This window comes from Lepisosteus oculatus, chromosome 12 (assembly GCF_040954835.1).
Source record: "Lepisosteus oculatus isolate fLepOcu1 chromosome 12, fLepOcu1.hap2, whole genome shotgun sequence".
Lineage (NCBI taxonomy): Eukaryota > Metazoa > Chordata > Actinopteri > Semionotiformes > Lepisosteidae > Lepisosteus > Lepisosteus oculatus.
In genome coordinates this window covers 34020593-34033759 of record NC_090707.1, presented here as the reverse complement: position 1 = coordinate 34033759, position 13167 = coordinate 34020593, and the positions used below count along the sequence as shown (strand labels likewise).

The 13167-nt window shown below is 41.2% G+C and overlaps 1 protein-coding gene across 3 annotated transcripts in view; it reads right to left on the bottom strand.

The window, feature by feature from the left end:
- Positions 1–11779, bottom strand: part of LOC102688260 (centrosome-associated protein CEP250) — a 30211-nt gene extending 18432 nt beyond the window's left edge. For 2 of the 3 annotated variants that reach the window (XM_015359380.2, XM_015359382.2), the window contains exons 1-9: positions 11555–11779; positions 9205–9360; positions 8008–8151; positions 6582–6659; positions 5608–5678; positions 5249–5414; positions 4683–4789; positions 4015–4254; positions 2301–2439 (exon numbers count right to left, since the gene is read on the bottom strand). In XM_015359380.2, the coding sequence (XP_015214866.2) occupies positions 2301–2439; positions 4015–4254; positions 4683–4789; positions 5249–5414; positions 5608–5678; positions 6582–6659; positions 8008–8151; positions 9205–9345 (1086 nt within the window). In that variant the 5' untranslated portion in view covers positions 9346–9360; positions 11555–11779. Of the gene's footprint in view, positions 1–2300; positions 2440–4014; positions 4255–4682; positions 4790–5248; positions 5415–5607; positions 5679–6581; positions 6660–8007; positions 8152–9204; positions 9367–11554 lie in introns of all 3 variants that reach the window. The other variant, XM_015359381.2, reaches the window with a different exon arrangement.
- Between the last annotated feature and the right edge of the window lie 1388 nt (positions 11780–13167).

Here is a 13167-nt window from a genome sequence, read left to right as displayed (position 1 = left end):
GTTCCTTCAGTTTGCGACTGAAGACTGCAACGTCCATACTGTCAGCCTGCAGCAGGGCATCAACTTAAATGACCCCACTCGTTTTGTTTAGAATGCCTACCAAAATGGCTGATCTTGTTTGCTTCCACCCTATTACATTTATTTTCACATCTTTATTTTATTTGATAGACTCTGACAACTCATTCTTCAAGTCATTTTTCATTCACCAATTCTGCACGACAGAGGCTCATTACTGTCATTTCTAGATTACTCCTCTATGTAGGAAATAAAAATGCAGAAAACCGTAAAATGCAGAAAACCTTTTTCACCGGGGGGAACCGAGCTTCTGGTTTAAGCCAAGCTGAAGATCAGCTCAAGCCCACTGGCACATGAAGAAAAAAGACTGAGCTCGGGGATATGAAGAGGCAAGTCTAGCTGATAGACTGCACCCTTTCCTTTGCTGTTGGCCACTAGATTCAAGGTTTTTCTTTCTGGATACTCTGGCTGCTACAGTGCATGTTTGGATATACTTGCAGACCAAATAATCCCACTAACTGCTTTTTTTTTTGTTTCTGGTCTGGCAAAAAGGGTTACGACAGAGATGTGGGCTGCCATGTTTCTCAACTAGTTGGTATAGCTTTTAATTTCTTCGATTGCATTTCCATGATTAAGGACTAAGCTCACTGTTCTATTGCTGTGAGTTTTCTTCTGGCTGATCATGGTGAGTATGTGACCTGTAGGACATTCTTCTTTCTCCTCTGCTTCGTGCTGAATTGATCTGTGCTACATATTCCCCCCACCGAGGAAATCAGCTGTTCTTTAGTGCTGCTTTTATATGTTCTTTATTAACATAGAAATTATGTTATATGCTGAAATGCCATAGTAGCATATTCCCCCCACCGAGGAAATCAGCTGCTCTTTAGTGCTGCTTTTAGATGTCCTTTGTTAACATAGAAATTATTTTATATGCTGAAATGCCATAGTACTTTACCTGCATTGAAGTCAAAAAGAGACATCTAGGGCCACTTGAGGTTATCAAAGACAATCAATGGTTAGATACAGTATGGAATCAGGTTGACATTTTCACTGCAAATTGGGCCTTTTTTTAACAGACAGAAAATTAGCTTGATTTGTATTCTTAAAAAAAAAAAAGATTTTTTACCATCAATTCCAGTATTTTCACAAGATAAATCCGGCATTTTAATTTCTTTAAATAAAAGACCCTCTCTTAACCAGCGACTGGAAAAAGCTGGAAGAACTGTTCACATTGAATCATCAGCAATGTGAAACTAACTTCCTTTAAAAGGTTTTCGAGCAAAGTTAATGAAATCAATCTGGACAGTTTCTGACTCCCAGTTTCCAATTACTGATGCCAAGTAAGAATTTCAGAGTTCACAGAATGTATTGTCTTCCAATACTTAAAATCCCAAACACTGGAAACATTTCTATACTGATAAATTGACATATATTTTATGTTTTATTGTTATGTCAGAAAAAGTCCAGCCTATTTGTTGTTAATGACAGAATATAAAGTGCCTACATAAAGTCTACACATCCTTTTCAAAGTAACACATTTTGTGGCCTATGAGTCTGAAATCAAGACACATTAATTTTTATATTTTATTTACACATTGTAACACACAACTGTCAAGTGAAAAACATTCTGCAAAGCTATTACAACTGAAAACAGAAAAATGGGTTGGATAAGCGGACACACCACTGTGTTAGTTTTTGTTGGAAGCACCTTCTGCTAGAATTACCATAATTCCATCTTAATATGTCTGTACCAATGTAGGACACTTATATGTGGCAACATTTGCACATTCCTCCTTACAGAACTGTTAAAAAAATTGCAGGGGGGGGGGGGGGCCTGAAAGCCCATCCATCTTCAAAACTCTTCATCCAATTCTCTTCATCGCAGGGGAGCTATCCCAGCATGCAACAGGGGCAAGGCAAGGCTGGCTGCATTGCCAGTCCATTGCAGAACAAAATTTTATATCCAAGAATTTAATTTTTATTGCAGAAACTCCCTGGCAGCAGTTTAGAAAGAGAACTACAAAGTAACAGGGCTAAAATTGAGATTTCTTTCGATTTTATGTCAACTGCAAAAACTCTTAATTGTCTGAAACATTCTTGGGAGATTAGATAGTCAGACAGCACAGTCTGCTTTCAGAAATTGAGGAAGACAGTATCACCCTGTAAGAAAACATGTTTCGTCATCTTGTACGTGGTTTGGCCGAGTGAAAATCTTCATGTGGGCTTGGATGCAATAAGAAATGCCCTTCTCTGCCCTAACGGAACAACTGAGGAATTTCTCTTACCAGCTTCTCAATGGCTTCTCGGACTGATTCCAAATCCATTTCTGTCTCTCGGGTTCTGTCCAGGTCTCTCTGCCTCTGCGTTTCCCACTCCTCTCTCTCAAGCTCGAAGGAATGCAGGGAGGCAGTGAGGTTTGCAATCCTGGAAAGAAGAACCTCAAGGATGAATAAGGCTTTCCAAAGCAGTGCTGAATATCCATCGATAAAAGGAAACAATGAAGCTCTAATCTACAAAACACCTCTTCTTCGTATACCTGATTTATAGTTCCACCACCAGTGAGGTTTTTACTCCTGGAGGTCTATTCTGAAATTGATTCCAAACCCTTCAGTTTCAGAGGGAACGGGAATTATTTAACAAAACAGCCTAGGCCAGGCAGGCTGGTGTCACTCCATTCCAAACCAATCTGGCCCTGCTGTGTAATGGAGATTTTTTTTTACATACTAAATCAGAGACGCAATAATAAAAAGTCTAAGCCACTTTTAGGTCTGAAGACTATAAATATAGTTGAAACAGAAAATCCTGATACAATATTTTTTATTTGATTTGAATTTTGTCAACATTCAAACAATATTAAACATGAACCATTCTGTACATAGTGATATACAATGCTCTGCAAATAGTTCGAGGAGCTTCTAGGTAGAAACAGTGAATTTTCTGCTTTCAAATAAATAAGAAACCTCTATTTTCACAACTGTTTTTATCCAATACGTGGTTGTGGGGGAGCCAAAAGCCTGTCCTGGCATGCAATGGGCACAAGGCTGTAATCCCCAAAATGATATGTACATCAAAAAAGGGGTTTTGGTAATTAAACACCATTAACTGAAAGCGTCTACTCTTCAGTCTGGTTTTGCCTTTATTGGCATGACTTTATTCCTTCTACATGTCCATCTAATTCCTGTAAATATTCATGTCTCTTGCATCAGCATTTATGAAATTTGGTGCATTCTATCACTTGAGGGTTTCCTTGCATAAACAGCTAGAGTCAGGTGAATGAATTAACATTCGTTTCACCGCGGTTTAGAGTCAGACTTTGACTCTGCCAATCCAAACTGCAAATTTTTGTTTTCTCTGTTTGAATTTACTTGTATTTTTAAGATCGCCTTGCTCCACGACCCATAGGTCTTTCCGCGCAGCTGACAAAAGAATGGCTTAACATTTTCCTCCACAACCTGCTGATACAGAACAACACTGAACTCATTGTCCCATCTATGATTGCAAGCCATCCAGGTCCTGAATGCGTCTCAAAAAACTGTCTCAAACTGGTAGAGTAAATCGTGATTAAACAAGGATAGCATGGTAAGAAACAGTAATTCCCTAATTATATTGGGGGTTCACAAACTCATGCACTGTCATAGCTTTCTTGCCTTCACCCAGTTGTAGATGAAGTGGGTCCCGTCTTATATGTAAAGTGGTCTCGGATTAAACTAATTATTACATAACTCTAAGCTGAAGAACTGTACTCAAGCATTTGAGGTCACATTAGGTCACATGTCATTAGGTCACAACACGTCACTGGACGTTTTGTTGCCTCATTCCGAATCGCAGAACATGGTGCTGTGCATACCTGGAAACTTTTTGTGATGTCAGTTGGAGGTTTTACAAGTTACCGTGTACATTTTACTTTTACTGGGGTTTGAAATGCCCTCATCAACGCTGATTCATCCCTACCCCCCGAAACAGGAAAAACAGCGGCGCAGTTCCACCTTTGGCTCTCACCTGGCCCTCAGCTCCTCGTTCTCCGCGTCGTGCTGGAGGCGCAGCGTCGCGGCCTCCTGCTCCTTCTCGCGGAGCTCGTCGGCGAGGTCCTGAAGAGTGAGACCTGGGGGCCGGGGGAGGGAGGAGGGGGCGGACGCGTCGGACAGGGGGGCTGGGGGAAGGCTGGAGCCGAGCGCCCCCCAGCTGGAAAGCAGGGACGTGGACAAGCGCGAGAAGTCCGCCCTCAGCTCCCAGAGATCCCTGCGGAGAGGGGACAGGTGTCGACCTTACTTTTAAACCTCCATTTTGATGGTTCTCATCTTTACCTTTTGTAGCACAACTGGTGACGGAGTCAAGACAACTCACTGTTTTTGGGGGGGTTTTCACATTTTAGAATTGCCAATTAGTTTTATAATATACTCATACTTGGGCGCTGTAAAGTGGAATTACCACTTTGCTGTACATGTTGGCTCAAAAAAACAAACCTTTTCAGCTGGAACCAACAGTCATTGGACTATAGATCCCCAACTGGAACCTGCAGTCACTGGACTATAGCGCCCTAACTGGAACAAACAGTCATTGGACTATAGCGCCCCATCTGGAACCTGCAGTCATTTACTATAGAGCTCAATGTGCACAGAGAAGAATCCTTTTCTGATTGAAAAGAGCCCAGGGTGTGGATTTTGTACCTGTCAGTGGCAGTCTTCATGGTCTGAAAGTGACGCCGAAAAGCCACTACTTCTCTCCACAGAGACAGCAGGCGATCGTGCTCATGGCTAATGTGAGCTGTCAGCAACTGAAAGGGCACATAGATGAGCAGCTATAACTGGCTATCAGACAAGTCCTTTCAACTCTAAAATAATTTGATTCAATACTTCCATGGACTGATCAATGTGGGCTCTTCCCCAATAAGACTCAAGAGGTTCAAGTCTCCAGCAATGACAAGTATACACACTAAAACAGCAGTTTTTGAGCTATACTAGGGCAACTAAATTTATATATATCAATTCATTGGAGAAAACAATCAGTTCTACAGACTGTAAAATACAAAATTCTAGTGAAAAATACATATTCCTTCATTATTACATACAAATAGAGTGATGTGCACAATAATTTCATTGAGTTAAATCTGTGAAGGTCTGACTTTCTTGGTTCTGAAAAACCTGTTTCAGACACAATCTTTCTGCTTCGGATTGGCTTGGGGATTGACTCGGAGACTGAATTATGTTTTCCCTGATGTATTTGTGCTCTTTACCTCCCTCTCTTTCTGCCAGTCGGCTTCTTTCAGTCCTACTTCCTCTACGGCTCTTGTCCAATCAGCTGTCAGCTTCCCCAGATCCTCTCTCAGGGCTTCATTCACTTCGCACGATTGGTTGAGCTGACCGCGCAGGAGTGCGTTCAGCTCAGCAAGCCCCAGAGACCTGCAGAGAGAGAGAGCCGGGAAGGCAGGATATCCTGAAGTCTTTCACCTTTAGTCTCAGTTACACACTGCTCATTTATTGCCGAGTTTTCAAAGAGCCACTGGACACTACAAAGAGCCACGATTCTGTTTTTAGAGGATTCAGAATTCTGTCTTTTGTATTCCATCAACCTTGAAGAAGAAATCCTCCTCACCTCTGCTGTTCCTCTTCCAACCTGATGAGGGCGCTCTCTAAACTGCCACTGTGCTCATCTCGAATTCTCATCTACAACAAGAGAAGGAATGTTGTTTAGCAATGAGAGAATGTACAGTCAGGCAATTGTCGGGGAAAGTGAAATTATGTCAAAGAGTTATGCCAATTTGGAAGCCTCCAGTTTTTCATTCTTTTTCCAGATCCACCATAATTAAAACAAAATCAAGCATGTTTTATCATCTGCAAACATTCTACAGAACATCCTTTTGTTGAAAATTTTTTATAAAGGTGTCTTGGTAATAGCTAAAAACTCCAATACCGTGTTTCTTTAGACTTAGAAAACAACTTTGCTTGAACAGGTAACCATCTCATTCAGTCAATTTTTCTTTTTCGTTGACTCAGGGGTGTAAGTGCATTCCCAGCAGGTTCAGTGATCTTCCTACAGGCTCCAGAAAGTAACATGAACAAGATCAGAAAGACGAGTGTGAGGCCAAGAGCAAGGCACAGTGTTGTCCAAAACCCAACACTTTCCAAGCACATAACAGTGACTTACATATGCCTAAGCAAAAGAAAAGGGGGTTTACCATGGCAGTATCCTGGAACAACAGCAGTTTCTAAAATATTATTATTATTAATATATAGCGCCTTTAAAAGTGGCTTCTCCAACACAATGAGAGGAGGCAGCAGAATTACACAATTACAAAAAGAGTTTGGAATACAGTAGAAAAGTAAAGCAATTAAAAGAAGAGCATTCTAACGAAAGTTTTGAGCCTTGATTTGAAAGGGCTCAGGGAGGGTGAATTTTCAACAGACCGTCTTCATATAGCACGCACAGACAAAAGCAGCGAAGAAATCCACATCCGAAATGAAATGCTCTGCTGCTGTCACAGCTCTGAGTGCAATCGGACGCGGCCCCGTTATAAACGTGCCGGTCTCAGAAGGGCGCTGGATGGCCCCCTCCCAGTGTCAAGGCACCTCTTTGTGGCGTAGCTCGCTGTCCTTGGTCATCAGCTGCTGCTCCAGCTGCTGGCAACGGGCTCGGTACTCGCACACCTGGGAGAAAAGGGAACGACTCAGACACCCCCTGTTGCACGCTGGAGCAATACAATGTTGTTTCGACACCGTTGGGCTGATTGAGCTGATCAGAGACGTTCCGGGATCAGACGACCAAGACCCAATTCTTTTATCCCATGAGGGGGATCACAGTAGATGTACTTCTTAAAACTGCTAACCTCAAATAGTCTAGGAAAATGACTGACTCTCCCTTCCTGTACTGATCTCCCCCTCTTTCTCCGTTAATCAGACCACTTAACATACCTGTATAACACTTCTTTAACCATGCAGGCTGCACGTGATTAAAAATTGCCCATATTAGCAGATACTCCATAGTAACATACATACATTCACCCTAATAGACAGAGCATTCAACAACTTGCAAAAGGGTACTGATCTAGCAGGGAGAACCAACCCCCTGTATTAATGTGCATCAAGAATCACTTCTTGAATCAAGTTTTTCCTATTTCCGGGTTTCTATCTCATTTCTATCCTTTATATTTTTCTATCTCATTTTAGAATTCTACCTCCTTCTATCTCAAGTTTGTCAGTTTTGCGTGAGGTCTTAATTACTTTCAAGCTCAAAGCTTCAAAGAGAAACTTGTTATGCTTGTTCAAAGAACTCTAACTAGCTAGTTAAGCAAGGCCTGCCTTTTCTAAATCCGTGTTGACTATAACCTAGGATCTTATCTTCATGTAAATGATTCTGTAATTTAACTTTAATTATAGGTTCCATTACCTGAAGTGGAATAGATGTCAGATATATTTATTAATCTCTATTTGACTCAGTTTTGTCACCCTTCTTATGGTTGGGCACTACATTACTAATTCTCCAATCTATACTGTAGGTACTGCCCCTGTCTTGATTGACTATTGAAAGAGTTGTGTCAATGGCTTATGAATAACATCTCTCAATTTCTTGAGTACAATTTGCAGGATACCATCAGGCTCTGGAGATCGTGAGTGTTTCTCGTGCAGGAAACACTTTTGCCTCTTCTATGCTAATAATATTTAGGACAGAATATAAAGGCAAGTTGCTTTCTTCTTTGTTGGTTTTAAACATTTTAAACGGTGATTTCACATCGTTTATAGTTCATTATTTATTTATAATTAATGTTAGGACACACCAGTCTGGAGCTTCAAGCAGAATCTTTTCTTCACTATCTCAAATTGCAAAGCATAACACTCTGTGATCACAGTTTCCCGTATGTTTCTCTCAGCTCTGCTTTCCTCATTCTCTCTCTAATTGTTTCAAAAGACCAGATCAACACGAGAAATGTCTCTTGTAGGAGCTCTGAGAAACTGAGCAGCACCGACTGCAATCATTCTCCATGTCCCCCGCACTTACTTTATTCTGGAGCTTCTGCACAAGCACGGCCTGTCTCCCCTCCCTCTCCCGACATTCCCGGAGTTTCCTCCTGAATTCCCGCTGGTCACAGTCCAGCCGGTGTCGTAGGGACAGAGAAAGAGACGGGTCCAGAGAGACAGAGAGCTGAGGAGAGAGAGCACGTCACTGTGTAACTGTGAGGCCCCACAGAGCTCCAGTGCAGCAATGACAGCATTGATTTTTTGGAAGATGACTTTAGTGGCAATGAAGAAAACAAATTCCAACCCTGGCTGATTCATGATCCCCTTCTGGAAGGAATGTAAAAGAAAATGGCATTTTATTACTTACGAAGGACTACGACAAGGTTCAAAACAAAAGAGTATATCATGTCTCAACTCATACTCTGCAATATTTATAAAATAATACATAAAACTGTCATCTTTATGCATTGCAAACTAGATATTCTGACACTATAAAAGGGTTGAGTAACTGGAATGACCTGATAACTAATGCAGAGGAAACAATATGCAATAACTCACCACTAGTAATTATAACTCCCCCAAGTCAAAAGAATAAAACTATTTGTTTTGTGCACCATTAGATAAATCACACAGAACATAGGTAGAATACATAAAGTGTATCTGAGGAACAGGAAGTGAGCTGGCAAAAAATATAAATGATTTTGGTGAACAGAGTTAAGCAAAGGCATCAGACCATATTCATAAATCATTCACTTTAGGTTTACTCTAAAAAGACAAAGACAAAACCCTTAATGTTACAAATTCCAAGAGAAATACTTAAAAACATATATTATAATATTTCTTAATACATTGGAAAATGGCTGTGATACTTTCCAACATGTTTTTGTGTTATGCCCCAAAATAAAAAAATCTAAACAGTGGTAAAACGTAGCACAGCACAAAATGACATTACTATTAATAAATATTAATATTCTCTTATATTATAATATTCTCTTATATTATAGAATAGCATATTAATGTGAGACCCCACAGACCATCGTGTGCTGATTCAAGACTTCCATATGAGCTTGATCTAGTTTGTTCATGAAGGACAGCAATAGCACTGGGCCAACCAAGGAAGGGTTTTTGAGTGTGAGCAGAAAACATGTTCTCAGACTTCAAAGATCGGAGCATGAAAAGACTAAGACTACACTGTCCATGGTTTGGTATCGGACACAAACACCCAAGAATCACTCACTCTGTCTTTCAGAATCTGGTTCCTCGCCTCCAGTTCGTCTCTCTCTGCCCGGCTCTCAGCTAACAGATTCTGCAGCTTGGAGAGCTCGGCCTTGATCTCCTGCTTCTCCTTTCCCCATCCAACCAGCTGGCTGGTATCCATGCTATCTAGCAGGAGCTGAAACTAACAGAATGACAGGCCTCAGTGCGTCTCACTTCTCTGAGACACCACACCACATAAAACTTAGTTTTAGCAAAGTTCTTTGCGACGGCACATGGAAAATGACTTTGGGATGGAGAAACAATTAAATGAACAGCTACAAGAACTGGGTTGCAATGCAGAGCAGAACCAAATTCCACAACAAGGGAGATATCCCATATCCCGGAACCCCTGATTGCCCAAACCCTTGCTGAGAACAAGCTTTTCACGTCACGGTTCAGTCAGATAAATCAAACTGGAGAACTGACCACAGTTAATAATAATAATTGATACACTTATATAGCGCTTTTCTGGACACTCCACTCAAAGCACTTCACAGGTAATGCGGAATCCCACTACCACCACCAATGTGTAGCCCCCACCTGGCAGCCCTAGTGCGCCAGTACGCTCACCACACACCAGCTCTCAGTGGGGAGGAGAGCAGAGAGATGAAGCCAGTTCAGACACGGACATTATTAGGAGGCCACGATTGGTAAAGGCCAATTTAAAATGTGGCCAGTATGCAAGGGTTACACCTCTAGTCTTTTCGAGAAGCTCCCTAGGATTTTTAACGACCACAGAGAGTCAGGACCTCACCCGAAGGACAGCACCTTTATACAGTATAGTATCCCCATCACTATACTGGGGTATTAAGACCCACTAACACCTCTTCCAGCAGCAACCTTAGTTTTTCCAAGGAGTCTCCCATCCAGGTACTGACCAGGCTCACACCTGCTGAGCTTCAGTGGGCTGCCAGTTGTGAGTTGCAGGGTGACACAGCTGCTGCAGTTGAAGCAGAAGCCCAGGCTCACAGCTTTGTGAGTCAGAGACCAGTGCCTTGGGTTTGTCTTGTCTGATGATCCGAATGACTAGGAGGATTTCCTACAGAGACTTTCCTTTGCCCAAAGGGATGTTCTAGATCATTTACGTTCCCTAACCTAGCTGATCAAGTTCACTGAAGACAGCAACTGATAGAATATACACGCTGAGTCCAGAAGAGATGAGCAAAGCAGCAGAAGCCCCAGAACACTGGTTGCAAAGAGAACCTCACAGCCACATGGCTTCTCTTGATCTGTTTGAACACACCTGACCTTGCAAACTGTATTCAAGTGTATGTTGTGACTCAAAAGTGGGCACAAAAACTTCATGAGATGAGAGCAAGGGTCTAAAGTATAATAAATCTGAAAATTACAAGAAAATATGAGTTTATAAATTGAGATGAAATAACCCCGTTTTCATAACTAATTTTAACAAATTATTAAGCATTTTTACATGCCTGATCATAGGCTTTCAGACAGTATCAAAATCACCCTTCTATGGTAATCTTTAGAGCACACGTGTCTCCTGAATGCTGAATGGTCTCTTTCTCCCAAGGGCAAACATTTAGGGAACTACTTGTTAAAATAAAACCGGGATGACGTCACAAACGGGTCTTTTTTTAAGGGGGGCAGATTTAATCTGAATTGACCCATTGATGAAGGCATAGTAAATAACTGAACACAAGTCCCTAAGTGGTACATTTAACTTACCACGTACCCAAGCACGATTTTGTCAATTTAATGGAATCCACGTCTTTTTATAAGTCCCTTGTTGTTTTTTGCCACTTACACACTCGCATCTGCGTGATTAATTACATTAACCATTCCAGACTCTAAATTGTTGATGTAGACCATGAAAGGCAACGGATTCCTAAGGTAAAGTATATCGCGCCTACCCACTGAGAAGTTAAGCCCATGAAATGAAATGCCCCCTATTAGTCTGCAGTTTTCAATCAATGTGCGCACATTACCTTGGATTCCGAGCCAGGAAATGTGGGTAGCATGTGACATAACAGAAGTGATGAAAAAAACCCCAATAACAACTACTAACCTTAAATAAAAGCTCACTCTCTGCGTCTCACTTAGTGCAAGTAAAGATAAGTAAAATCCTGAAACCTATCAAATTAATTTAACCTCGTCTATCAACGGAGGTACTTTTTTTTATACAACTTACACTTCCAAATAATGAAAAAAAAAATAAAACAACAAACATGATGCACTACATTAAGACTTGTGTTCGGGTTTTGTTTTGCAAGGATGTCATTACAGAACGTATTCGTACAATTTACGGTGTCACTGAAATCATTTTTTTCCTGGATAATTTTACTTATACAAAAGGCTAAATTGTGACTTACCAGGGCTAACAACTATGGCTCAATCTGTAGACGTGACGGATCACTGACATGATCTCCTAATGTACCCAATGTAAAACAGAAAAATGGACGTGACATGTCCGATTTCCTGGTGCAGTTTATTTCCTGATTTTTTTCCCGGGGAACGCATACTATTAAAAACAACTTTTCCAAACTACTTCACTATTGCCTACAAAACCATTTTTAACCGGATTCAAATTCACCGACTCAACCCTTAACCTCCATCGAAAACAGAAAAAAAAAGAGAAATACATACCTGGAACACGTCTTAAATCTAAACAGCGCCGCTTAGTGGACGGGAGGAAAAATGTCAGGAGATCCATAGAAGTCTGTTTTCTGGATGTTCTCAAAGACGGTTTTCCGAACTCATACATCAGAAAGACCACCGAAACTAAAATTATTCTGCAGCTAGGATCACACATTCTCCCTTCCCTTAACGACAGACTACTGTTCTTTTAAATTTTCTCCATTCATTGGAAGTTTCATTTCACACCTCTCTGCACCCATTCTGACTTCATACCTCTTGATTGGCCTCTCTTTCTGTCCCCTGCTCCCGCCTCTCACTCCTCCTCCCTCCCAACCTTTGCTCTCCCGCTACTTTACCTTTGCCTACTGCCCTGTCTCTCTCACACCTGAAGAAGGCTCCACGGCCGAAACGTTGTGTTCTCTTTCTTCTTTTTTTCAGCATGGAATAAACCTATAACTTGTTCCTTTGTTTTCTGGATTGTTGCTTTGAAAGAGTTCCACTGATGTAAGCTTGCGTCCTGTTTGTGTATTTAATATAGGTGATGGCTATATTCAAGATGACATACAATAATAATAATAATAATAATAAAAAACTTTATTTTATATAGCGCCTTTAAAGGTGGCTTCTCAAAGCGCTTTACAGGATGACAATAACAATAAATAAGAAGACTACAACAATAAATAAGAAAATTTCACAAGACAGGACACAATTTTAATTACAACAATACAACAATAACAATAGAGGAGACCGTGGAAGATGGTATTAAGAAGAGCAGAGGGGTGAAGAATGGAACCAGTTAAGTAAAGGCTTTTCTGAAGAAGAAGGTTTTGAGTCTGGATTTGAAGGAGTTTAGAGAAGGTGACTCTCTAATATCCTTGGGCAAAGAGTTCCAGAGCTTGGGGGCATAGCAGGAGAAGGCCCTGTCGCCCATACAATGTAGACGGGCTTGGGGGACAGTAAGGAGGGCAGAATTTGAAGAGCGGAGGTTGCGCGGTGGGGAGTAGGGCGATAAAAGTTCAGACAGGTATTGAGGTGCCAAGCCATGTAAAGCCTTGTAGGTGAGCATGAGGATTTTAAAGTCTACGCGGAATTTGACCGGAAGCCAGTGCAAGGACTCCAGGATAGGAGTAATGTGAACACTTGTACTAGACCTGGTCAGGATTCTGGCTGCTGAATTTTGGACATACTGCAGCTTGTTCAGAGTAGATTTAGATACACCAGGGAGCAGAGCATTGCAGTAGTCAATTCGAGAGAATACAAATATGTTGATCAGCTTTTCAGCCACAGTTAATGATAGCATAGGGCGTAGTCTTGCGATATTTCTAAGGTGAAAAAAAGATGTTTTGAC